This window comes from Salvelinus fontinalis, chromosome 21 (genome assembly GCF_029448725.1).
Source record: "Salvelinus fontinalis isolate EN_2023a chromosome 21, ASM2944872v1, whole genome shotgun sequence".
NCBI lineage: Eukaryota > Metazoa > Chordata > Actinopteri > Salmoniformes > Salmonidae > Salvelinus > Salvelinus fontinalis.
In genome coordinates, this window is record NC_074685.1 from 24467237 (window position 1) to 24493008 (window position 25772).

The 25772-nt window shown below is 41.2% G+C and overlaps 1 protein-coding gene across 1 annotated transcript in view; it reads right to left on the bottom strand.

Moving 5' to 3' along the window:
* LOC129818253 (BMP/retinoic acid-inducible neural-specific protein 1-like) overlaps positions 1-25772 on the bottom strand; it is a 162447-nt gene that overhangs the window by 83420 nt on the left and 53255 nt on the right. Inside the window, exon 5 of the mRNA XM_055874010.1 lies at positions 1454-1678. Coding sequence (XP_055729985.1) covers positions 1454-1678 — 225 coding nt within the window. The remainder of the gene's footprint in view (positions 1-1453; positions 1679-25772) is intronic.

Consider the following 25772-nt stretch of genomic DNA (forward strand, 5'->3'; position numbering starts at 1 on the left):
TTCCTGTTTTCTGGGTTTATCAGCTCACATAATGGTGTTCTTTATTAATATGCAACCCAGATATTGATATGAGTGACTTCTAGGCGATAACGCTCTGAAATGCCTTCAAGGTTAAAGATGATCTGGTGATAAAAGAGAGTGTGTGTGAGAGAGAGAGAGATAAATAAATAAAGAGTAAGAGAGAGAAGAAACCGTAAGAGAAAGAAAACAGCGAACAGAGAAAAAATAATTGTAACCTGCAAAATTGCAATCAGTTCTGTGTGTCAATATTCCCCTCATCTATCATCAACCTTTAATCACATGTGCATTTGTGGCAGCAGTGAATCATCCTGCTGGGAATGGTTTTTATTTTGAACGTATTAATACTTTACCTTAGTATCATATTTTGCTTCAATATCACATTGCAGAATTCCATAATTAGTGTGTTAGTGCGAATCACCTTGCAGGCTTGTACTTGATATTGCAACTCTAAACCTCTGCCAATGAAATCCCCCACCCTTGCCTTAACTAAATTATTAAACAGACTGTTTGACATTCAAGTGAAGTCTTAGATTTATACAGAAAGGGTAGCTTTCTATAGGATGAGCTCCTCAGTGACAGTTTGATATACTAATGTTTAATGAGATAAAACTATGTCTAATGAGATACAACTACGTCAAATGTTATCTTAACAGGACAGAACCATGAGAGGAAGTGCAGCTTTTAGAGGGGGTAGCCATTCAATTATGGCAAGCTCATTTTTTTAAATTTATTTTTTATTTTTATTTAACCTTTATTTAACCAGGTAGGCAAATTGAGAACACGTTCTCATTTACAATTGCGACCTGGCCAAGACAAAGCAAAGCAGTTCGACACATACAACAACACATAGTTACACATGGAGTAAAAACAAACATATAGTCAATAATACAGTGAAAAAAATAAATAAGTCTATATACAATGTGAGCAAGTGAGGTGAGATAAGGGAGGTGAAGGCAAACAGATATATGTATAAATAAATAAAAATATAAAAAGGCCATGGAGGCGAAGTGAGTACAACACAGCAAGTAAAATAAAAACAAAAAAAAAAACACTGGAATGGTTGGTTTGCATTGGAAGAAAGTGCAAAGTAGAGACAGAAATAATGGGGTGCAAAGGAGCAAAATAAATTAATAAATAAATACAGTAGGTAAAGAGGTAGTTGTTTGGGCTAATAGTCAAAACCACCAATTTACCCATTGATATCTCATCTTCATGTATTTCCCATCAATTCCCTATCAATAAGCCATCAAAAAAGTGTCATGGACATTAACAGCACTTTCCCTAAATAAGGTCATGGGGAAACAATTTGGTCGAACCAACCACAATCAGGAGTCATCACCTGGCAGCCCGGAGCCAAATGCGTCCCACAAGCCATTGTTGTGGCTCACCAAGGGTGTCTTAATAAAGTAGAAGTAGATATATACTTTCTTACCTCCCAAGGTGGCGGATATGAGGATGTGGGTTCCATACTTCTTGATGATGGTGTCAATGAACTGCTGAGTGGAGGGTCGTCGCCCTAGCAACCGAACACTGCGCTGGAAGTCCGGCATAAGTGGCACGGGGTTCCGGATCAGGTCCCTCCTCTCGATGGCTGTGTTCCTCACCTTCCAACGCGCAAACTCCCTACAAGGAAAACAGCATAGGTAAATGCTTATGTCTTTAGATATTCATCAATTGTATTACGACAACCATTTATGCAACAGCAACAAACCGCACTGGGGACAAGATAAGTAGATGAGCAAAATTGAAGGTCATTTTACAATTAGCACCCGCTATAGCAAGCATCTTCCCAGATAACATAATATCATCAATGCCATAATTGACTAATGTCTAAAATGGCAGTTACTGTTCACAATAGCTACTGGCAATGTTAAGACAAGAGTGTAAGTCAATTGTGATCAGATTCTTATTGAAAGGGAAGATGTATCGCCATCCCTAAGTAAGATAAAAAATACTAGCAGCACATGGCACCATGTAATTAGCAGTTTTTTTTATGTAACCTTTATTTAACTAGGCAAGTCAGTTAAGAACAAATTCTTATTTACAATGACAGCCTACCAGGGAACAGTGGGTTAACTGTCTTGTTCAGGGGCAGAACAACAAACAGGTTTTTACCTTGTCAGGTCGGGTATTTGATCCAGCAACCTTTCGGTTACTGGCCCAACACTCTAACCACTAGGCTACCTGCCGCCCCAGCTGGCTAGCAGTTCTCTGCTCCAACTGCCAGTGAACATCATCTCACGCCATTGAGTCACCATGTTATCTAATCAAGGCAAACGCCAAGCATGGCTGTGGGCTATCTCTGATTCTCTGTAAGTTCTGATTGTGTGAATGATCAGCATTAAACCAAACCGCTTTTGCCACGGGCCAGATCTGGGTCCTGCAATCAGGCAAAACTCCTGATCTCTAATTGAATCACAATCATAGACCAATATTCTCATAGACATTTGAATTACACTAACATGTCTACTATAGACATCCAATTACAAAACAAATAATTCTGTCCCTATTGTGTAAATTGTATGGTCCAATAACTGCAATGGGAATGCTGGTCCATCATTACCCCAGGCCATGGCTGGGGAAACAACTGAAAGAGCTACGTGATTCCACAAATAAGAAAAGCATAGCATTCTACAACTATTACATTGCAAAGTAATCCAGGTGTTATTCAGAATTATTTCCCAGATATTAATTTTAACAACAGCATAGCTATTACATAATCAGCCTTTGCCATAAGTGTTTGACGCAGTAGGATTAGGGGCATCTCAAATATAAATATCCATCCAGCTATAATTCTTTGATTAGTATTCTTTGTCTGAAATAATCCCCCTGGCAGACCAGTTGTCCTTTTAATTTCCATGAGACAGCTTGTAGTTTGCATGTTTAGCAACACAGGCCCGCCAAACAATTGTTACACTTTGAATGGGGGGAAGAAGGACAATGTTATAATGAAGATGTCACCTGGCAGCTTGAAGAGGTAGGCTAGGTACAGTATCCACTTACAATTTTGACACCTTGGTTTTCAGACAGGTTCGTAAATCTCATTCAACAGGTTAGATCCTTCGGCAATGTAGAAGGATTTTATAAGAGATTACATTAGTTTGGGAGACACCACTGCTCGTTAATTCAATTGTGAAGCAGGGATTTTTGTCCCATCTACCCTATCATACTCATGCAAACACGCGCACACACCTGCACGAATGCACACACAGACAAAGTAGCTGCCGTTTTACAGGCTCCTGACCAATATTTAGCATGTTTTTTATTGAGCAATTGTTTTGGGGGGTTGTACATAATCTTTTCGCCATCGTTTTCTATGACCAAGAAGAGCTTCTGGACATCAGGACAGCGATCACTAACCTCGATTTGGATGAAGATTTCTACTTCAACGAGTCGGCGGCACCGGGCATAATGCTCACCCTGGACCAAGCACTAATCCCAGAGACTTGGAAAAGGAAGAGACGGAGTAATAAAGGCCGACGCACCCCGGCGAAATTACATCAGCGAATAAATAATCTGCATCTACCCTTCGTTCTATTGGTGAACGTACAATCACTGCAGAACAAACTGGACGAGCTCCATTCGAGACTATCCTATCAACGGGACCTGATGAACTGTAATGTCCTGTTTCTTGTAGTCATGGCTGAAGAAGGACATAGATAACATACTGTAGATCTAACAGATTGTCCTTTGCTTGATCGAACGGCAGCCTCGGATAAGCTAAAGGTGAGGCTTTTTGTTAACAACAGCTGGTGCACAATCTATAATATTACGGAAGTCTTGAGGTTCTGCTCGCCTGAGTTAGAATACATCACGATCAGCTGTAGACCATACTGTTTAACAAATATTTGTCTATATTTTTCTATTTACCAAAACAATGGTGGCGCGAAGACGGTGCTCAACAAGCTGTATAAGGCCATAAGCAAACAAGAAAATGTTTATCCAGAGGCGGCGCTCTCAGCGGATGGTCATTTTAATACAGCGAAACTGAAATCCGCCTAATTTCTACTAGCATGTCATCTGTGGAACAAATGAAGAAAAAACCCTAGATAACCTTTACTCCACACACAGAAACGCATAGCAAGATCTCCCTCTAACCCGAACTCTATCCTCCTGATTCCTGCTTACACGCAAAAACTCAAACAGAAAGTACCAGTGACGCGCTCAATACGGAAGTGGTTCAAAAAAGAGAATGCTAAGCTACAGGACTGTGTCGATAGCACAGACTGGATTATGTTCCGAGACTCATCCGATGACATTAAGGAGTTTACCACATTGTTAACCGACTTCATTAACAAGTGCATCGACGAGGTCGTCCCCACAGTGACCGTACATACATATCCCAACCAGAAACCATGGATTACAGGCAACATTTGCACTGAGCTAAAGGTTAGAGCTGCCGCTTTCAAGGAGAGGGGACACTAATCCGGACGCCTATAAGAAATCCCGCTACAACCTCCGGCGAGTCATCAAACAGGCAAATCAGCAATACAGGACTAAGATTGAATCCTACTACGCCGGCTAAGATTGAGCCGTACTACACTTGTCAGATGTGGCAGGGCTTGCAAACTATCACAGATTACAAAGGGAAACCCAGCTGTGAGCTGGCCAGTGATGAAAGCCTACCAAACAAGCTAAATGCCTTTAATGCACACTTCGAGGCAAGCAACACTGAACCATGCATGAGAGCAACAGCTGTTCCGGACAACTGTGTGATCGCTCTCTCCATAGCCGATGTGAATAAGACCTTTAAACAGGTTAACATTTACAATGGATTACCAGAACGTCTACTCAGAGCATGCACTGACCAGCTGGCAAGTGTCTTCGCTGACATTTTCAACCTCTCCCTGACCCAGTCTGTAATACCTACATGTTTCAAGCATATCACAATAGTCCCTGTGCCCAAGAACACCTAGGTGACCTGTCTAAATTACTATCGACCCGTAGCATTCACGTATGTAGCCATGAAATGCTTTGAAAGGCTGGTCATGGCTCACATCAACACCATAATCCCAGACACCCTGGACCCACGCCAAATTGTATACCACCCAAACAAATCCACAGAAAGAAATCAACTCAATCTCTATTGCACTCCACATTGCCTTCCCCCACTTAGACAAGAGGAACACCTATGTGAGAATGCTGTACATTTACTACAGTTTAGCGTTCAACATCATAGTGCGCTCCAAGCTCATAACTAAGCTAAGGACCCTGGGACTAGGGCTGTTACAGGGACTGTATTAGAACCACACCGGCAGTCATGAGTCATAACTGCAATCAAATTCCATGTGAACATTTAGTCATGGTATCTACAGTAGGCTTCTCCAAGCTCTGATGATGCTGATGGGCATTAGTAGGCAACCAAACTTGCTAACTGCCTGGTATTCAGCACTCTATTGTCCCTCTAATCACTCTGATATCAATGAAAATGTAATCATAAATCAAATCAAACACTTCATGAGAGCCCATGAGCTCAAGTTGTGCAACATAGGCTATGCAATTGCATGAGAAAACAGAGTGTTGATGACCTCTATTAAAAAGAAGATCTCATCAGCTAGACCTACTATATGTATTTTTCAACTGCCCTAATATTAAGCACATTGCTTCGCTTTATAACAGGAGTATAATATAAATTAACCAAGGGAAAAGTGTTGTCCATTCGCTATTTAAGTGCATAGCTGACATGTATTTCTTTCTCCTGATCCTGTTCTGAGACAGGTGCATGATAATTGTCCATTCTAAATCTAAACTAATTTCACACATATATTCTTTAGTTTATGTAAAGACAAGATTAAATTAAGAATAGTCTGATGGCTGATAACATTAGCCTGTCACTTGTGAATTATGTATTATCATTTGTGAATGATGTATTATCACTTATGAAATGCCCAGCGTGTGCATTACAGTGCATGCAGCTTTTTCAAATCATAGTCACACAGTTCATGCAGCTTAGCCCATAGGCCTATATGTTTTGACAAGGTTTGTATCACAACTAAAGTGGCCAAATAATTTCTTAAAATGAAGTACATTAATCTGCTTTACAACTTGTGTAGAGCCTAACTGGCACACATAGGCAGCGTGTGAGTTTTGGGAAGTTCATTTTCACCATAAAAATGCATTACATGCATAATCACATTTGCAGTCACTTTTGAGAACATGTGTTTTCCTGATTGCATTTTGGAACATTTTTGCTTATAGATTACTTCCGTGTGCTCATTGCTGTGCTTATAATGTGAAGAAATATCCTAATAGTTCATGAACATTTTAAGCTAAACGTTCTTATCTGTTGCATCAGCCTCACTGATCATTTTTTTTAAAGTAATGCCAGTGGTTGTATTCATTTGGGATCTACGGCATCCCAAAACTTTTTATGTTTGGAATATTTATTTATCGCACAGAAGGACAATTTGACCAATAGAATAGGTCAACTTTTGTACTATGTGGGATAGTAGATTGACAAAGGCTAGTGCTTTTCCTGTTAGTTAAGCCTACTCATCTTGTTGGCTGAAGAAAGGTAAATGTGGACAGTTCTTCAATATGCGCCTTGGAATTCTATAAGAAGGATGCGCGCAGTTGCGTTCCCGTTGCGTTACTTCATCAAGTTGTCAAAGACTCCCTCCCTCCTGTTCTCTGTGCTATAGCATGGCACGAGGTACCGATGTACCAAGTGTGGAACCAACAGGAACAGCTTCTAGCCCCAAGCCATAATACTGCTAAATAGTTAGTAAGTAGTTAACCAAATAGCTACCCGGACTGTCTGCATTGACCCTTATTGCACAAACTCATCACATACGCTGCTGCTACCGTTTATTATCTATCCTGTTGCCTAGTCACTTTATTCCTGGCTACGCCAATCTACCTCCATTACCTCATACCCCTGCACATCGACTCAGTACTGGTAACCCGTGTATAGATCCAAGTTATCGTTACTCATTGTGTATTTATTATTACGTCTTATTACTTTTCTTGTATTTCTCAATTTTCTTTCTCTCTGCATTGTTGTGAAGGGCCCGCATGTAAGCATTTAACTATTAGTCTACACCTGTTGTTTACAAATACAATGTGACAAATACAATTTGATTTGATTTTAAACACACACAGGCACACTGTCCTTGATGGAGGTGCGGTGTCTCTGTGACAAGGGAATCTCTCTCTCTCTCAGCCTTTTGAAAAGCGTTTTCTAATTACTGCTCTTCAAGGGGATGGGAACAAATGAATGCAAATTGCATTGTGGCTGGTTTTGCATCAACAAATCTCAAGGTAAAGTAGGGAAGATAATGAGGCATATTAGGTCTCCACATGAAATCACTCACAAGGTAGGTAGCACACTTGTGTGGGTGTGTCTGTGTGTGTGCGTGCATTATGTGTATGGATGTGTAATTGTATATTTCTATATGTGAGCTTCTGTATATGAAAGTGTACTTGTGTGTATGTGTGTGTGTATCTGTGTCTCTGTGTATCAGTGTGCAATTGTCTCAGCACGAGTGAGGGAGAGATGGTGATAAACAGAGAGAGAAAGACAAAGAGGAAGGGAGAAATGAAGAAAGCTACAATCTGGTCCAATTTGTGCTTATCTCTCCACTGGGTTTGGCTCATGTTCAAGAAAAAGGCAGCAGCCCTATTCAGATTTCTCATTTGCTGCAACCCCGTTCTTTGGATTCATGTCAATGAGGACTTCAATGTGTTCGTAGAGTCCATTGTAGTGAAAGGACCCTGTGGTTTAGCTTTGGACTCTATCCTCTATAATCTCTTGACACAATAAAACAGATGCAGGCTAAATACAGGTTAACACAGGGCCCAGGTAAAATAGCACTACTCATTAGTAAGACAAGTCCAAACAAATCAAGTCTGACTCAATTACCTAGTTTATCATTCATTACATGATCTGCTGAAATATTTGGCATGTGTGCAACACACAATATGGGTTGTACTGTAAATTTAAAGCAGGATATGAAATGACTCATGCTGTTATCTAGGTGTCACGTTCCTGACCTTATTTTCCCTTAGTTTGTATTTATTTAGTATGGTCAGGGCGTGAGTTGGGGTGGGTTGTCTATGTGTGTTTTCATTGTTGGGTTTTTGTGTTCGGTCCTGGTATGATTCTCAATCAGAGGCAGCTGTCATTCGTTGTCCCTGATTGAGAATCATACTTAGGCAGCCGGGGTTTCACGTGTGTTTTGTGGGTGTTTGTATTTCGTGTCAGTGTTCGTACCACACGGGACTGTTGTTCTGTTAGATTCTCCTTGTTATTTTTGTTTCGTGTAGTGTTCAGTTTATTTCTTAATAAAACATGGACACTTTCCACTCTGCGTTTTGGTCCGAGCCCTACACCTCCTCTTCAGACGAAGAGGAGGAAATCTGCCGTAACAGAAACACCTACCACCAAAGGACCAAGCGGAGTGGAAAAGGGCAGCAACAGCAGCAGCAGCAGAGGCCAAAAACCCAGGACTCCTGGACTTGGGAAGAGATCCTGGATGGCAAAGGACCCTGGGCTCAGCCAGGGGAATATCGCCGTCCCAAGGCAGAGTTGGAGGCAGCGAAGGCAGAGAGGCGCTGGTATGAGGAGGCAGCGCGGCGACGCGGTTGGGAGCCCGAGAGTCAGACCCAAGAATTTCTTGGGGGGGCACACGCGGAGTGTGGCAAAGCCGGGTAGGAGACCTGAGCCAACTCCCCGTGCTTACCGTGGAGTGAGAGGGCGTCGTACTGGTCAGACACCGTGTTATGCGGTGGAGCGCATGGTGTCCCCAGTACGCGTGCTTAGCCCAGTGCGGGCTATTCCACCTCGCCGCACTGGTAGGGCTAGGTTGGGCATCGAGCCGGGTGTCATGAAGCCGGCCCAACGCATCTGGTCTCCAGTGCGTCTCCTCGTGCCGGCGTACATGGCACCAGCCTTACAAATTGTGTCCCCGGTTCGCCAGCATAGCCCAGTGCGGGCTATTCCACCTCGCCACACTGGCAGGGCTACGGGGACCATTCAACCTGGTAAGGTTGGGCAGGCTCGGTGCTCAAGAGCGCGTGTCCTCCTTCACGGTCCGGTATATCCGGTGCCACTTCCACGTACCAGTCCTCCGGTGGCAGCCCCCCGCACAAGTCTGTCTCTCCGTCTCCTCCCTACAGTGGTACCTGCCTGCCCAGCGCTGTCTGAGCTGCCTGCCTGCCCAGCGCTGCCTGAACTGCCTGCCTGCCCAGCGCTGTCTGAGCTGCCTGCCTGCCTGCCCAGCGCTGTCTGAGCTGCCTGCCTGCCTGCCCAGCGCTGTCTGAGCTGCCTGCCTGCCCAGCATCATCTGAGCCGCCCGTCTGTCCCGAGCCGTCAGAGCCGCCCGTCTGTCCCGAGCCGTCTGTCCCGAGCCGTCAGAGCTGTCCGTCTGTCCCGAGCCGTCAGAGCCGTCCGCGAGACAGGAGCAGCCAGAGCCGTCCGCCAGACAGGAGCAGCCAGAGCCGTCCGCCAGACAGGAGCAGCCAGAGCCGTCCGCCAGACAGGAGCAGCCAGTGCCGTCCGCCAGACAGGAGCAGCCAGTGCCGTCCGCCAGACAGGAGCAGCCAGTGCCGTCCGCCAGACAGGACCTGCCAGTGCCGTCCGCCAGGCAGGACCTGCCAGTGCCGTCCGCCAGACAGGACCTGCCAGTGCCGTCCGCCAGACAGGACCTGCCAGAGCCGTCCGCCAGACAGGACCTGCCAGTGCCGTCCGCCAGACAGGAGCTGCCAGTGCCGTCCGCCAAACAGGAGCTGCCAGTGCCGTCCAGCCAGGAGCTGCCAGAGCCAGCCAGCCAGGAGCTGCCAGAACCAGCCAGCCAGGAGCTGCCAGAGCCAGCCAGCCAGGAGCTGCCAGCCAGCCAGGAGCTGCCAGAGCCAGCCAGCCAGGAGCTGCCAGAGCCAGCCAGCCAGGATCCGCCAGAGCCTGCAGTCAGCCAGGCAATGCCAAAATCGCTCTTCACTCTGGAGCTGCCGGAATTCCCCGTGCATTCGGGACCCATGGCTAGGGACCCCAGGCCAAGGTTGGGGGCGAGGATCACCGCTCATAAAAGGCCACGGGGGCAATTAAGGAGGCGGACAAAAACATTTTTGAAGTGGGGTCCACGTCCCGCGCCAGAACCGCCACCGCGGACAGACGCCCACCCAGACCCTCCCCTAGAGTTTTAGGTGGTACACCTCCTCTTCAGACGAAGAGGAGGAAATCTGCCGTAACACTAGGCAATATGTTCTAGTGACAATGTATCAATACAACGTTGTCTGACAGAAAATTATAATTCCCTTGCACATGTTGATTGCACATTGCAAACAGTAATTCTGCTGTACTATAACAGCACCGAAAGCATACTTTGTCTCAGGTACACCACCAAGGCCTCTTTTTCCTCTCCTAGACTCACCAACCCTCAATTGTTCCCCACCATGATTAAGCTGTGAGTAGGTCCTTGGGCCCTTCAAATTGACCTATTACTTAGTTCCAAATCTCAGAGAGTCGATCAGCTGGGTTCAATTTCCCCGTGCATTGCTCGGCGGTAACAACTTTCATTGGCCGTGTTCAGCATGCTATTACCATCAGACTCCCTTTTTTCTGCACTCCTGTACTTGGATTGTGTCCAAAGTCACATGCATTAATCAGAATATACGCCTACCTTTACAGGCAATAGCGAGATTTGCCAGCAGTCTTGATAGTGTGATGGTATGGCCTGATATATGTGACATGTAAATGAATGGTCTCTGTCAACGTCTCTGGTAAAATAACAGGTAATAAAATGGCAATAAAGGGTTAATGCAATTATATTCATATGAAGACAGCAGGTGGTGTGAATACAAAGGCGATGAGTAATGTGTTTTTATCGTAACTCTAAACAGCCTCTCAAAATAACTGTTCTGAAAGCATATGTTACTAAAAGTGTAATTACCTCTATCTGATTAGTTGGTTATGTTATTTCATCAGCTAAAGGGACTGCATCTATCAGTAACAAGCCTTTCGCTCATCAACTTTTCCCCAACATGAGCACAAAATAATATGCCAGTTTCATATTTTCCTTCATTGTATTCCCATAACTCATCCACCATTTTGTTCATATCAGATATCCAATAGACTTTTCTTCAGGTGAAAACAAAAACATCACAATTCTTCAATGTCTAAAAGACAAGTAATTTTCGAGAGCACAATGCTCGGTGGTGTGTGTTGGTTTATGCTGATTCATCCGGGCTACTCTTCAGAGATCAGATGCTGTGTGTGTGTGTGTGTGTGTGTGTGTGTGTGTGTGTGTGTGTGTGTGTGTGTGTGTGTGTGTGTGTGTGTGTGTGTGTGTGTGTGTGTGTGTGTGTTGGACACACACACATCTAAATGGAATGATAAGTCAACAGACATAATAATAACCATGCCAAGAGAACTGCGAGATTATCAGATTTACCCAAATCTCCCTCGTGCTCCCTACATCTCTCTCTCGCTCGCTGTTACGTATCAATTCGTTTTAAGTACATCCCTCTTCACGGCTCAGGACGATTAGCACGGAAGCATATGTGGCGGCCATATGTATTTGGGGCCGTATGCCCAGATTAGGCAGGCCAGCAGATGGAACCTGTGATATGATTCACTGCTTCATTTTTCAACTCAAAGCCTAGTTTAATGACCCCTCAAAGAAACATGTGAGAAGATAAATACCAGTGCCACTGCAATCTAAGACAAGTGGAAGAAAGCATGATTACCACTTCAGTCAGGAATTAGAGGAGAGATTGTGTGAGGTGGGGATTGTGTTTTATTTTTCCTTTATTTAACTAGGCAAGCCAGTTAAGAGCAGATTTTTATTTACAATGACAGCCTAACAGGGAACATTGGGTTTACTGCCTTGTTCAGGAGCAGAATGACAGTTTTTACCTTGTCAGCTCGGGAACTCGATCCAGCAACCTTTCGGTTACTGGCCCAAAGCTTTAACCACAAGGCTACCTGCCGCCCCAGGGGTGGACTGGACGGGCTGGTCCATTTTTAGCCTAGTGAGCCTAACAAGTTTTGTTTTGTGCAAAATTATCATTATCTGGCTAATATATGGGACCTCAAGGAATACAATGGGCTGGTGTGGGAAAAAATGAACCGGTGTTGGGGCCTCGAGGAAAGAAATTGGCCGTTTTGGGGGCGTGCTTGCTGAGGTCTGTGACTTACACTACCAGTCAAAGCTTTTAGACCACTTACTCATTCAAGGGATTTTCTTTATTTTGACTATTTTCTACATTGTAGAATAATAGTGAAGATAGTAAAACTATGAAATAACACATGGAATCATGTAGTAACCCCAAAAAATGTAAACAACTAAATATATTTTATATTTGAGATTCTTCAAATAGCCACCCTTTGCCTTGATGACAACTTTGCACAAAACTTTGCACACGCATTCTCTCAACCAGCTTCACCTGGAATGCTTTTCCAATAGTCTTGAAGGAGTTCCCAAATATGCTGAGCATTTGTTAGCTGCTTTTCCTTCATTCTGCGGTCCGACTCATCCCAAACCATCTCCATTTGGTTGAGAGAGAGAGAAAGACAAAGAGGAAGGGAGAAATGAAGAAAGCTACAATCTGGTCCAATTTGTGCTTATCTCTCCACTGGGTTTGGCTCATGTTCAAGAAAAAGGCAGCACATCATCTGATGCAGCACTCCATCACTCTCCTTTTTAGTAAAATAGCCCTTACACCGCCTGGAGGGGTGTTGGGTCATTGTCCTGTTGAAAAACAAATGATAGTCTCACTAAGCACAAACTAGATGGGATGGCATATCGCTGCAGAAGGCTGTGGAAGCCATGCTGGTTAAGTGTGCCTTGAATTATTTAAAAAATCACAAGAGTGTCCCTAGCAAAGCACCCCCACACCATAACACCTCCTCCTCCATGCTTTACGGTGGGAAATACACATGCAGAGATCATCCGTTCACCCACACCGCGCCTCACAAAGACATGGCGGTTGGAACCAAAAATCTTCAATTTGGACTCCAGACCAAAGGACACATTTCCACCGGTCTAATGTCCATTGCTCATGTTTCCTGGCCCAAGCAAGTCTCTTTTTCTTATTGTTGTCCTTTAGGAGTGGTTTCTTTGCAGCAATTCATCCATGAAGGCCTGATTCACCTCTCCTCTGAACAGTTGATGTTGAAATGTGTCTGTTACTTGAACTCTGTGAAGAATTTATTTGGGCTGCAATTTCTGAGGCTGGTAACCCTAATGAATTTATCTTCTGCAGCAGAGGTAACTCTTCCATTCCTGTGGCGGTCCTCATTAGAGCCAGTTTCATCACAGCACTTTATGATTTTTTGCGACTGTACTGTACGTAAATTTCTCGAAATGTTCCATATTGACTGACCTTCAAGTCTCAAAATAATGATGGACCGTCATTTCTCTTTGCTTATTTGAGCTGTTCTTGCCATAATATGGACTTGGTCTTTTATCAAAAGGGGCTATCTTCTGTATACCCCCCTACCTTGTCACAACACAACTGATTGACTCAAACGCATTAAGAAGGAAAGAAATTCCACAAATTAACTTTTAAGGAGGCACACCTGTTAACTTCTTATGGCTGCAGGGGCAGTATTCAGTAGCTTGGATGAAAAGGTGCACATTGTAAACGGCCAGCTCCTCAGTCTCAGTTGCTAATATATGCATATTATTATTAGTAGTGGATAGAAAACACTCTAAAGTTTCTAAAACTGTCAAAATATTGTCTGTGAGTATAACAGAACTGATATTGCAGGCGAAACCCTGAGGAAAATCCAAACAGGAAGTGGCTTAAAAAATATAAAAATAATCTTTATGGAACAAAAGGAACATTTGTTGTCTAACTGGGAGTCTCGTGAGTGAAAACATCCGAAGATCATCAAAGGTAAACGATTAATTTGATTGCTTTTCTGATTTTCGTGACCGAGCTAATTGATGCTAAGTGTACTTAATGTTTTGTCGAGCGATCGATAAACTTACACAAACGCTTGGATTGCTTTCGCTGTAAAGCATAATTTCAAAATCTGACACGACAGGTGGATTAACAAAAGGCTAAACTGTGTTTTCCTACAGTGCACTTGTGATTTCATGAATATAAATATTTTTTGTAATATTTATTGAATGTAGCGCTATGCTATTCAGCGGTTGTTGATGACACTTATCCCGTTAACGGGATTACAGCCATAACAAGTTAATTGAACTGAATTACAGGTGACTACCTCATGAATCTGGTTGAGAGAATGCCAAGAGTGTGCAAAGCTGTCATTAAGGCAAAGTGTGGCTACTTTGAAGAATCTCAAATATATAATATATTTTGATTTATTTAACACTTTTTTGGTTACTACATGATTCCATATGTGTTATTTCATAGTTTAAATTTCATTCTGTGGCACGTTATCTAATTGTCAGCCATCTTTTCTGTTAATGCAAGTTAGTGCTAGTTTGACCACCAGACGGCATCTTTGAGAAGCATTTGATAGTCTTCCATATTGGCATTACCAGAGAATTTAAAACCTTTTTTGTAATAACTTAGTATTTGGGATTGATTTCAAGAAATTTGGATTAATTAATTAGATTAATATTATGTTTCTATTCCGAGAAAAACTAAACACTCAGGATTTCCTCAGGATGGAATGAAAAATATGGCGCTGTACAATGTGATGGTCGGGTGTAGGTAGCACAAAAGGATTGGAGGATTCTAAATTGTTTGCCTTCATTAAACAACTTTGTTCCAATATTTCTGTAAATCAGTGATATTTATTCCCATAGAAATTCTTTCCCATAGAAGTTATGTATCCATAACTAAATAAACATCAGCATTTTGAAAGAGTATTTTTATCATTATTTTATTAACGAAAGCATCAAGATGCTGATGAAGAAATACAGTACTGTACAGTATATGCTTTAGCATTTGGATAATAAAGCATTTAAAGCATTTTGAAGATATAAGCCACCTGAATTTGTTTATTTGGCTACTGTGCAGTCTGACATGTAAACATATCCAAACTTTCTCGTGACCTCAAGTACTCATTAACTCTGTTCTTAATACTTTTTCGGGTTGCATCAGTCATGAACAGAAACTTCTGAGACAGTATTAATGATGAACACCCGGAGGTTCACTGGTAAGCTACATTAGCCTCGGGATCCATCCCAGATTGTATTCTGTGCCCACTCGTGGTATCTCTCTTTAGTTACACATCCTTGGAATAGCAGAACAGCATGATGGTGTGGGCGACCCACTGCCTGGTGAGCAGTTGGCCAAGTTCTGTTGTCAGAAGAGGAATGGAAATGTCAGGGTGAACCGACAACCTGACGAACCCGCCACGCATGTTGACTCTGCCTGTCGGAGGTGGAGTTCCAGAGCTCACAGGTGTGCCTGGCATGGATTGTGACTCCATCTCGTTCCTCGCCCTTTTCAACGCGTCTGCTTGACTCTCCACAAATGCCACCTGACTCTCCGCTAATGAGGAGTGACTCTCTGCCAATACCGCTTGGCTCTGGACCAATGCATCAGTTGTTGCCCTTATCGCTGCCCTCAGAGAATGTTTCTCTTTCTGATGGTCTGCCTTCAATATCTCGATCTTGGTCTACAAAGTTTGAATCTCATCCATGAGCACCTTCATCAGTTAGAAATGTAACACTTTAGAGTACTTAAGCATAAAATACATTTCAAGTTGAGGGATTTTCACAACAGCAGCCGGGCTATAAAAAGTATATTGTCCTGCTAATAGGAAACATATGCATGATGGGCTACACCTGCTACAGTACTACAGTACACTTGTGAAAAACAAGTGTTTGAAAACCTGTTTTCAAAATGCCTCCAGTTGTCCATCACTACTGTAAATAAAAACCCATCTTGTTTACATCTTGTTACATTCTTTATTGTAACCACGATGTCACACATAATTTGTATCTACCTTTCCAATTACTTTTAGAGTTTGGGATTTACAAATGTGCGCTTTTTATTATTAGTTACATTGTTTTAGTTCGAACGTGCAGATTTCTTTTTCTTTAAATGGTTGTTTTATGTAGGATGCTACATTTTTGACCAGTTTCAATTGTAAGTAAGCCTAATAAAAAAAATCCTACTTCTATTAGGCTGTTAAGTCTCATAGCCAACCTCAGCCAGTTAAGTTATTTTATATAGGTCTAGGCTCCGAAGAACTAGACTCCAATTAAGCCGTCTTGTTGTTTGTAAAGTCAAATTAAAATTAATATTATTGTTGAAATTAATTGCTCGACTGGTTTAGGTTTTCTCCATCTGTTGGTGTGCCACACTTGCACAACAAGTTAGCTTTACACTTTAATGGCTTACTAAGCCGATATATTGTTTCACCAATACTATCAGCCGATATTGGCCTTTTACCGATAAATCGGTTTCAGACGATAATTCCACCGATAACGGATATTCAATAAATAGGATGAACAAAGGAAATCTCATGCTGATCTGAACACTGAAGGCTATTCACATGATGTGTCATTATTGTCACAATGTAAAAAATCAACATCTGAAGCATATTTCATGGAGAATTGCTCTTTAGGATGGCCATTTATGAGAAGTCAGTGTGGAACATTTTTACTTTATAATTTCCCCACTGTAAAACAGTATATTGGCAGATACTGTATATTTGGCAACTACGTTTTGTCCTACAATAAATCGGAGTCGATATCAGACCCAAAAAATCCGTCTTGCTCTATTATGCATCATGACACAAGTTGCAGATATCTTAATTCACAAACCTCTGCCAATGCTTCAATTTACTCTCTTGTTGTTGTTTTTATACTTCAACTAAGAAACAGCTTTTGTTTTATAGCTAGCAGGGAGGAATATTCTAATACCTTCCAAACAGAATATTTTCCACTGCTGCCAACTGATCTTTTCAAGTATTTACCTATGTCGCGTCCCCCTGGCCAGTGCTTATGAGAAGTGACACTACATTACACAACATTACAGAATGATGTTATCTTTTATCAAATATTAAACCACAACAAAAATAATATGCCTGTATCTTATTCAACTTTCTCCAAAATGCAAATGCAAGATAATTCATATACTTTCCACCTGGGGAGACTTTTGAAAGGCATTTCAACTTATTGTGTTTGATGCCAGGAGGAACATTGAGGAAGAGCTATCCATCTTCCACTAATTCCCCTGTGAACTTGTTTGGAGGGAACATTTAATTTAATTCCTGCCCAACCATTTCTCGCATCCCCTCCGTGTTTTTATTTCTGTTTAGTCGTCTTCCCAGACATTAGAGCAATCAAAGCGACATGCTCCCCCTGGTTTCTATACGTGGTGAATGGGGACATATCTCGACAGGGAATGCTACCACTAATGAGTGTACTGGTGGCTTTGGTCATCTCTGCTTTCATTTCAGACATAAACAACTTAAAGGCCTGAAGAAAAGGAACGTCCACAGTGCACGGTCCATAATTTCTTTTGCACATTGAGCTATCACACTCAATCTGCCTCTTATTAAGCAGCGAGCACTGCAGGAGATGAATATGAAAATGTGTACATGGGAGGGAAAAGGAAGAATTCTCGGATACAAATGCAGCCAAGCAAGCCACTATCTTCTCCGTCAAAGTCGACGCCCCCATGATTGAGAGACAATCAGTCAGTTGATAAGATAATTTGAATAATAACTCTTCATTGTTAAATAACCAATATGACGCTCTATGAAAACAGTAAGATATACTGTATTTTCTATTCAAGTAAGCGGACATAGCTCTTGATGACATGGGAGACATTTATGTTACCGGGATGTACAATCTTAACAGCTACCACAGATCTGACAGACAGCTTTAACCTTTTTCCATGGGATCAGGAGAAACTCACCATTTAACAAACCTGCAGCTGTCATCCTACATGCATCTAATCACTTTCTACATAGCGATAAAGAGCATACTCTGCCAGGCAGCTGCTCTGAATGCAATCCCACAGCCAGATTCAATCCCCCATTAGAAATGGGTGACATTAAAAGAGGGTGTTCAGATAATCCATTGCGGATGAATGGGCTTGAACCCCACTGTTTTCTGACAGCTATATGTCTCTGACAGAGACAGCTACAAATGCCAGTTTCACAAGGCTGTGAAAACCAAAATGTGTCCTTAGTCAGCTTTCTAGTAGGGATTCAGTATCCTACACTACTCCAGGACTATATTTTTGTCTCTGGTGGAGTTACAGAAGCCTTGATGTTCAGATGAGGCTGTTTTATGCGGACGTATGTGTAGAAAAAGCTTGTTGCTTGGGATAGACTGTGATCCAGTTATTATAATTCCCCAAAGAATGTCATGGAAAATGATGTGTCATTGAACACTGGTCACTTTAATAATGTTTACATACTGTTTTACCCACTTTATATGTACATACTGTATTCTAGTCATGGTTCATCCTAGAGAACTACTTCTGTACACACCTTTTCTATTCATATACTGTATATACAGTATATGAATATATATATTTATATTTATCTCTGACATTGCTTGTTCTGATATTTCTTAATCCTGAAAAAGTATGTGTGTATTTTTATTGCTTGGTATTACTGCACTGTTGGAGCTAGAAACACAAGCATTTCACTGCACCTGTGATATCTGCAAATCTGTGTAAAAATAAGCGTATTTTTTTTTTAGATTATGCATTTTCACAATGTATTGACTTATTTCTTCCATTCCTCGCAAGCTTGGCTCCATCTTAAATCAAACTAACAATGCTATGTGCCATATCTTCTTTGTCTTTAGTGTACGTGTCAGGCTTTTCCCTAAGTGTCCATTCTATATCTCACCTCCCCCTCCAAGGTATTGTGTGGTTTAAATTAGAACACTCTCATTATCCTGTGTCTGTTCAACCAACCCACATCTTTTGGAGGAAATGCTATTTAAATTAGATGAATATCCATACAAAATCCTATTCATACCACAGTTAACCAATCATGACTCAGGTATTATTGTTCTATGACACAGCAGATGGCAGACCTATACATACTAACATAAGTGGATTAATACCTAATTGAAACAAATGACCTCCACATGCTGAGATCTGGGTTGTTAGGCTTTAGCCTGAAGTGTTTCAGTCCCTTGGTGGGTAGTCTCCTATTGTTCCAAAGTGGGGACCACCAGTGTGGTGGTGGGGGGGGGGTTTAATGGATTGATTTTTAAAGAATATGGATTTCTTCCTACACAGGGCCATGTGGAAATCGATGGGGGATTTATTTTGGTTTTCACAGGTGCTGCTTTGCTGCTTTCTATTCAGCACCGATGTGGGCTGTATCTGTAAACACAGCAGGTGACATTGAGGCCAGAAATGGTTAAATTAAATCCAGGGCTATTTTAATGTACTGTGTGATTCAGTCCTGCCACAGGCAATAATGGAGATCAAACAGCACAGAGGCTATATTTGTTTATATTTAAGTGCAGGAGCTCCACAATACTTTTGAGATAATATTATATAAGAGGAACAGGAGCTCATGCAGTAGAACATTTGAGGTCCCGGTACTCAGCTCCGGTGAGCTCCTGCCCAAGTCAAGCACTGGGCATACATCCCATACATCAATTACAGGGAATGATGAGAGAGGCTGTGCTGGAGAGATATACTATATATACAAAAGTATGCGGACACCCCTTCAAATTTGTGGATTCTGCTATTTCAGCTACACCCATTGTAGACAAGTGTATAATTTCGAACACACAGCCATGTAATCTCCATAGACAACCATTTCCAGTAAAATGGCCTTATTGAAGATCTCAGTAACTTTCAACGTGGCACCGTCATAAGATGCCACCTTCCCAACAAGTCAGTTCGTCAAATTTCTGCCCTGCTAGAGCTGCCCCGGTCCACTGTAAGTGCTGTTATTGTGAAGTGGAAACTTCTAGGAGCAACAACGGATTAGCTACGAAGTGGTAGGCCACACAAGCTCACAGAACGGGACCGCTGAATGCAGAAGCGCCTAGTGCGTAAAAATCGTATGTCTTCCGTTGCAACACTCACTACCGAGTTCCAAACTGCCTCTGGAAGCAACATCAGCACAAGAACTGTTCGTTGGGAGCTTAATGAAATGGGTTTCCATGGCCAAACAGCCGCACACAAGCTTAAGATCACCATGTGCAATGCAAGCGTAGGCTGGAGTGGTGTAAAACTCGCCGCCATTGGACTCTGGAGCAGTGGAAACATGTTCTCTTCAGTGATGGTTTGGGGACGCTTTGCTGCCTCAGGACCTGGACGATTTCCCCTAATAGAAGGAACCATGAATTCCTTCTGCTCTGTATCAGAGAATTCTACAGGAAAATGTAAGATCATCCATCTGTGAGCTGAAGCTCAGCTGGGTCATGCAGCAAGACAATGATCCACACAAGTCTACATAAAAAAATGTTAAAAAGCAACAAATTAGGAGTTTTGGAATGGCCTAGTCAAAGTTCAGACCTAATAAAATCAAATCAAACGTTATTTGTTACATGCGCGGAATACAACAAGTGTAGCCCTTACCGTGAAATGCTTACTTGAAAGCTATTAACCAACAGTGCAGTTCAAAAAGAGTTAAAATATTTACCAAATAGTGAAAAAAAATCAAAAAAGTAACACAATAAAATAACATTAACGAGGCTATATACTGGGGGTACCGGTAACGAGTCAGTGTGCGGGGGTAATTTGGTCAGTGTACAGGTCATTTGTACATTTAAGTACGGGTGAAGTGACTATGCAAAGATAATAAACAGTGAGTAACAGCAGTGTTCAAAAACAAATGGAAAGAGAGAAGAGGGGGGGGGGGGGGGTCCATTTGGCCATTTGATCCCAATTGAGATATTGTGGCAGGACTTGAAACGAGCAGTCCATGCTTGAAAACCCACAAATGTTTCTGAGTTAAAGCAGTTCTGCCTGGACGAATGGGCCAAAATTCCGCCACAGCGATGTGAGAGACTGATCAACAACTACAGGATGTGTTGGTTGCAGTCGTTGCAGCTAAAAGGTGGCACAACCAGTTATTGAGGGTAAGGGGGCAATTACTTTTTCAAACAGGGGAATTTGATGTTGCATAACTTTGTTAATTAAATAAATAAAATAAGTATCAATTTGTTTTGTTATTTGTAAACTCAGGTTACATTTATCTAATATTAGGTTTTGGTTGAAGATCTGATAACATTCAGTATAAAAAATATGCTAAAGTAAAGAAAATTAGAAAGGGTGCAAATCGTTTTTCACATCATGAAAAAGTATTTGATGTAACATTTTAATGCATTAAACATACATATCTGACCATTAAAAGTCCAATACAGCCGTTTTTATGTCAATATCAAATCCTTTCTGAGTAACAGTTAAGTACCTTACTGTGATTTCTTTAAAATAAAAGGGTCAAAAAGATACAAAAATTGCTTCTTAGCAAAGAACAATTTCTCAAGCAAAAATGTTGCTACGAATGTCTGGGAGTGGTGCTGGGTGGGGAGAGGAAAATTGAAAGTAGATGTTATTGACAGAGGTTTGGAACTCTCTTTCTTATTGGTCTATTAACTCATTTTCTGCTTGGTGATGTCACCAGGTTGGCCAAAACTCTATCCCACAAAAACAGGCTGACATTTCAGGCGGTCTTTTCAAACAGCTCTTACATTAAAAGGACATTATCATAATTTTCACAATTTCATAGTGTAGGAATATATATAAAACACATTAACATTTTGACTGCACTGGGCCTTTAGTAGCTTCAATACACAAAAAGTGGATTTCTTCTCTAACCAGTGGTAATAGCGGTCAAAATATCATCATGACGAGAGAGGGAGAATTAGAGAGGGGACTAAGCCTGGGCCTAATTCAGGCTACGTTGAAAAAATAGAAGGTATTCTGAGATTAATTATAATTTTTCTGTATTATTGCTACATGCAGTGTTTTTTTTTGTAAGAGACTTTTGTGAGACTCTCCAGCTCGGTCAATGTTTCTTACATTCTGACTCCGGACAGATCATGGGCATGACACTGCCCATGTGACCCCAGAAAGCCTCATAACCATCCTCGTTGAAATTCAGAACACAAAAATTGCCAAATGAATTTGAAGCTTCCCTTAAAAAGCCTTTCAGATGTAAGGGAAGTCCCCCCCCAATTGTACAAAATAACATGGCAACTTATTGGCACCGAGCGCAGCATATACACGATGGACAAGTACACTAGTTCTGGCCCGCTTTCATCCAAAGCTGATGGCAAATGCCATGCTGCAAATGAGCTGTGTAACACTCCAAAATTCCTACAGTGGGCGAGTGTGTTCCATCTAAATTTTTCATAGGCTTTATGTAACGCAAGTCAAAACCCAAGAGTCAAATTTTGAGATTTTGAAAGTTTTGGCAAAAACTTATCACCCCCTTAAAAAAGTGCTTTCTGGACCGTTTTTTGAAATTCTTTTGAGTTTTATGTCAATTACACATGTGTAAGAACTATATGAAAATACTTTTTTCAAATTTTATTAACATAATTTTTTTTGATTTTTTTTTTTGAACTTAAGGTATATGTTTTGTACATTTGGAATGTGATTTCATAGGAAGTCAAAAGTCAAAAATGTCAAAAATGTCAAAAATTTGGAAAAAACGTATCACCCCCTTTAAAAAAGTGCTTTCTGGACCGTTTTTTGAAATTCTTTCGAGTTTTATGGCAATTACACATGTGTAAGAACTGTATGAAAATACATTAGTCACATTTTATTATCATAATTTTTTGTAAATGTTTATTTGAACTTAAGCAATATGTTTTGTGCATTTGGAATATGATTTCATAGGAAGTCAAAAGTCAAAAGTCAAAAATGTCAAAAATTTGGAAAAAACGTATCACCCCCTTTAAAAAAGTGCTTTCTGGACCGTTTTTCGAAATTCTTTCGATTTTTAGGTCAATTACACATGTATAAGAACTGTATGAAAATACATTAGTCACATTTTATTATCATAATTTTTTTGTAAATGTTTATTTGAACATAAGGAATATGTTTTGTGCATTTGGAATATGATTTCATAGGAAGTCAAAAGTCAAAAGTCAAAAATGTCAAAAATTTGGAAAAAACGTATAACCTCCTTTAAAAAAGTGCTTTCTGGACCGTTTTTTGAAATTCTTTCGATTTTTAGGTCAATTACACACGTATAAGAACTGTATGAAGATACTTTAGTCACATTATAATATCATAATTTTTTTTGAAATGTTTAATTGTACTTAAGGAATATGTTTTGTGCGTTTGGAATATGATTTCATAGGAAGTCAAAAGTCAAAAGTCAAAAATGTGAATAAATTAGAAAAAACTTATCAAACCCTTTAAAAAAGTGCTTTTTTGGATTTCATAGTCAAAAATAACATTTTGTTTTTAAAAGGCCAAAATGAAGCATTTAAAACGGTTTTGAAAAATGACACCTGGTACCCAAAACATGAAACAGAATATTTTTTGACTTTTTTTGAAAACCTCCATAAATCACTCAGGCCAGCACCCATTGATTTTTGCCCGTAGAATAGTGCTCCCAGAGCGGGTATGGAATTCTGGATGCCCCCTAAAAGCAATTTCAACCATGGCACCTGGTAACCCAAAAAATGAAACAGAATATTTTTTGACTTTTTTTGGAAACCTCCTTAAATCACTCAGGCCGGACCCCCATTGACACGAGAAGAAAAAACAAAACAAAAATTCCAGAAGAAAAAACATAGAATATTTTCTGACTTTTTTTGAAAACCTCCATAAATCACTCAGGCCAGCACACATTGATTTTTGCCCGTAAATAGTGCTCCCAGAGCGGGTATGGAATTCTGGATGCCCCCTAAAAGCAATTTCAACCATGGCACCTGGTAACCCAAAAAATATACCAGGTGCACGAAAAGTTTGGACTTAGAATATTTTTTGAGTTTTTTGGAAAAACTCCATAAATCACTCAGGCCATTGACTCGAGAAGAAAAAACATAAAATATTTTTAAGAAAAAACATAGAATATTTTCTGACTTTTTTTGAAAACCTCCATAAATCACTCAGGCCAGCACCCATTGTTTTTTGCCCGTAGTATAGTGCTCCCAGAGCGGGTATGGAAGTCTGGATGCCCCTAAAAGCATTTAAGGCTCTGTGTGTGTGTGTGTGTGTGTGTGTGTGAGCTTTTCTTTGACATCTGGTTAGAGAAATGACTGATTTACACTTCATGAGGGTTGCCTAATCACACACTTAAAGTTTTGGAAAGATCTGACTTTTTTAACCCTTTGAAACAGCACCTATGACCCCATTTTAAGGCACTTCCGGTTGGCACAGGAAGCTTTAAGTAAACACCTATCCTGATCGGGGTATGCTTTTATAGAATCCTGAGTTTTAACTCTATACGTTAAGAACTGACTGATTTACATAGGGTTGAATGCACTATATATCACAAACTGCTGGTTGGCTATGGCAAAACACTTTTAGGGTGAATTTATCACTTCCGGTTGCTCCAGGAAGCTTAGAATCAACACAGGTAGACCTCATAGTGGCCTGATGGACTGCCATCAAAGACAGGTTCATAAGACATTCATAACCCACATAGGGTTTATTTAAAGAATGCACGTTACATTTGCATATGATTCAACAGTGAAAAACATCACATCATATTGCAAACATAACACAGTGTTATATTTGCAATATGATGTATTGAATCATATTGCAAACATAACACAGTGTTACATTTGCAATATGATGTGTTGAATCATATTGCAAACATAACAGAGTGTTACATTTGCAATATGATGTGGTGAATCATATTGCAAACATAACACACAGTGTTACATTTGCAATATGATGTGTTGATTCATATTGCAAATGTAACGCGCATTCTTTAAATACTTTAGAAATACAAAATTGAACATCCTGATGACCTCAGGATGGCCGGCCAGTGTTAGTGGTTCCTCTCCATCGCTCGTTGCGTGGAAATTTCATCATGTCGATTTTGCTGATGGTACCCCCGCGTTGAAACATATTGCAATTGTACAAAAGTCAACTAGCAAGTCGGTGTCCATCAGTCAATTGGATGTTTTCAGACACCAAACTGATACCATCTGACTCCAAACTCACTTTTTCCAACTCCTTTAGAAGCCAACTATAACATATTTCAGAGCAGGCCCAAAATTCACAGCGCCTTCCATTTAAACCATAATAAAACAAATAATACATAGTTATGTTCTAGCTGCGGGTCCAATTTTCACATTATGTTTAGCCCTATGTGAGGTGACCTCGAATCCCAAGTTTCGGCTCGATAGGTCATTCGGTGTCCGAGCAAAACGCTAATTGGTGCTGAAAATCCACTGTTTTCATTGCCTTGCTACGGGGTCCTTAACCTGTTGGGGATGGGGGCGCTGTTTAGACTACTTATGCTAATTTGGCTAATTTTTTAAACGGCTTCCCACAAAATCCTTGATCGTACAATATGCATATTATTATTATTATTGGATAGAAAACAGTCTATAGTTTCTATAGGAGTTGAAATTTTGTCTCTAAGTGGAACAGAGCCCATTCTACAGCAATTTCCCTGACATGGAGTCAGATTTGAGAAATGTTGGCCACTGTTCTGAAGTCATTTAAAAGGGCACTGTCGTTGCTATGACTATACGGACACTTCTTACGTCTTCCCCTGGATGCCTTTACGTGATGACGATTCCAACGGGGTTGATTGCACGTTCACAGGCCCTACAAATGAAAAAACCCTGAAGCTAGTCATTCTTTGGGAGCTGCGTCATGAGCAAAGTGGACACCGGCGCGCACCTGTTCCAAGCGTTAGTTTAGCCTGTTATATTTCTCCGGTCATCTTTTCACTCGTTATAGGAGTTAACCTGTTGGGG